The 1848-nt window shown below is 44.7% G+C and overlaps 1 protein-coding gene across 1 annotated transcript; it reads right to left on the bottom strand.

Moving 5' to 3' along the window:
• Window positions 1-1306: 1306 nt before the first annotated feature.
• On the bottom strand, window positions 1307-1621 carry LOC142620527 (uncharacterized). The gene has a single exon (XM_075793889.1). The coding sequence runs from the start codon at window positions 1619-1621 to the stop codon at window positions 1307-1309; it is 315 nt and encodes a 104-aa protein (XP_075650004.1).
• Between the last annotated feature and the right edge of the window lie 227 nt (window positions 1622-1848).

The following is a 1848-nucleotide window of genomic DNA, read 5'->3' as shown; positions in this document are numbered from 1 at the left end:
ATTAGGTATTGGGGTAAGGGTTCAACTGTAGATAGGTATAAGGTACTGGAATTCCTTTACTTGTAACCACTTGTTTTGATAATAATGGATTCTTGGGAGTGGTGACCTTAAATTCACCCGGTGAAAATCTACCTCAGTGGTTTTCCCTTGATAGTTTTCCCCATTCATAAACAAATCACCCGTGTCAAATTTTATTTCTGCTGCATTTAGTTATTTGGTGATTTGTTTGTGCTACCACGCTTTCTGCATGTTAATTGGATTAATTAATTAACTTGGCTAATTAATCAATTAATTTATCACAAGGGGTCAATACAATCTTGGCCTATCAATGCTCATGGTCTGTAGATGGTCGTCCATTTCTAGCATTGCTATGTAACACTTGCGTACCACCACTTAATCCCCACGTACTTCTCCAACTCCATACTTTGTGGGGAACTTAATCATCAGGTAATAAGTTGAAGTCACGGCTTTCCATGAGTTAAGGGTAGGTCGTTCTAGGATGGCATTGTAGGCAAACGAGCAGACGACCACAAGGAATGTTACATCCTTAATGATTTGCTGAGGGTAGTTGCCAACCGTTACGAGTAATGTGACTGCATCGAGGGGATATATTCTTGTGCCTCCGAACCCAATGAGCGGGGCGTTGGTTGGAACTAGCCGTTCTCTTTCAATCCTCATCTGCTGGAATGCTGGGTAGTAGAGGATGTCAGCAAAGCCTCCATTGTCAACCAAGACCCGGTGTGTGTTGTAGTCCCTTACTCATATGCTAACAACGAGTGCATCATCATGCAGGTGGTGTAGACGTTGAGCATCTTCCTCTGATAATCCAATGATGGGGTTGTTGACCTACGCCATTTTTGGGATGAAGCCTGTTAGCTAGACATATTGAACCATCCTTAAGTAAGTCTTACGGGCCTTTTTAGATGAGCTAGAAGCTGTAGTTCCTCCCACAATCATTTTTATGTCTCCTAAGGGCGGCCTAGGACACTCGTTCTCCCTTTGGGCAACCTGTTCTTGCGGCACATCCATCCTTTCCTTGCTGACGAACCTTTGAAACTTTCCTTGTCTGATAAGAGCTTCTATTTGCTGCTTCAAGTCATAGCAATCAGATGTATCATGACTTTATTCACGGTGAAAACGGCAATACTTATCTCTCTGGACCTCTTACTAGGGTCTCCCTTCAGCTTTCCAGGAAACGTCAAGGCTCTTCGTCCTTGATTTTCATTAAGACTTGATCGATCGGGGCAATAAGCAGGGTGAAGCTTGCGAACCTCCCAGTGGGGGGTTCAGAGCGCCTATCCTCCCATCAGTCTCCAGTCCCGGTTGTCTTCCGTCCCTTGTCCTGTCGTGCCTCTTCTTGTCTTTCCCTCTTCTTGGGCTTCCCTTCTAGGGCAAGCAGCGCATCTTCCACGTTCATGTACTTAGTAGCCTTGTAAAGCATGTCCGACATAATCTTCGAGTTGTTTTTGTATAAGGAAAACAAAAACTTCCCCTTCCGTAACCCATTCATGAATGCAGCCATGAGTATCTTGTTGTTAACTTCATCAATTGAGAAGGCCTCTTTGTTAAAGCGAGTAATGTAAGACCTTAGCGTTTCATCCTCCCGTTGCTTGATGTTCATCAGGCATGCAGTGGACTTCTTATACCTATGCCCCCCGATAAAGTGTGAAGTGAACTATGCGCTCAACTCTTTAAAGGTGCTGATGGAGTTTGGCGTCAGCCTGCTAAACCATACCCCCATACCCTTGCAGGACCCTTCAACGTAGTTGGAAAGGCTCAGCACATGATCTCATCAGCCACGCCTTGCAAGTGCATCAAGGTTTTGAAAGACTCTAGGTGATCTAAGGG

The sequence above is a fragment of the Castanea sativa genome, chromosome 12 (assembly GCF_040712315.1).
Source record: "Castanea sativa cultivar Marrone di Chiusa Pesio chromosome 12, ASM4071231v1".
Lineage (NCBI taxonomy): Eukaryota > Viridiplantae > Streptophyta > Magnoliopsida > Fagales > Fagaceae > Castanea > Castanea sativa.
This window is presented reverse-complemented; position numbering and strand designations above follow the sequence as displayed.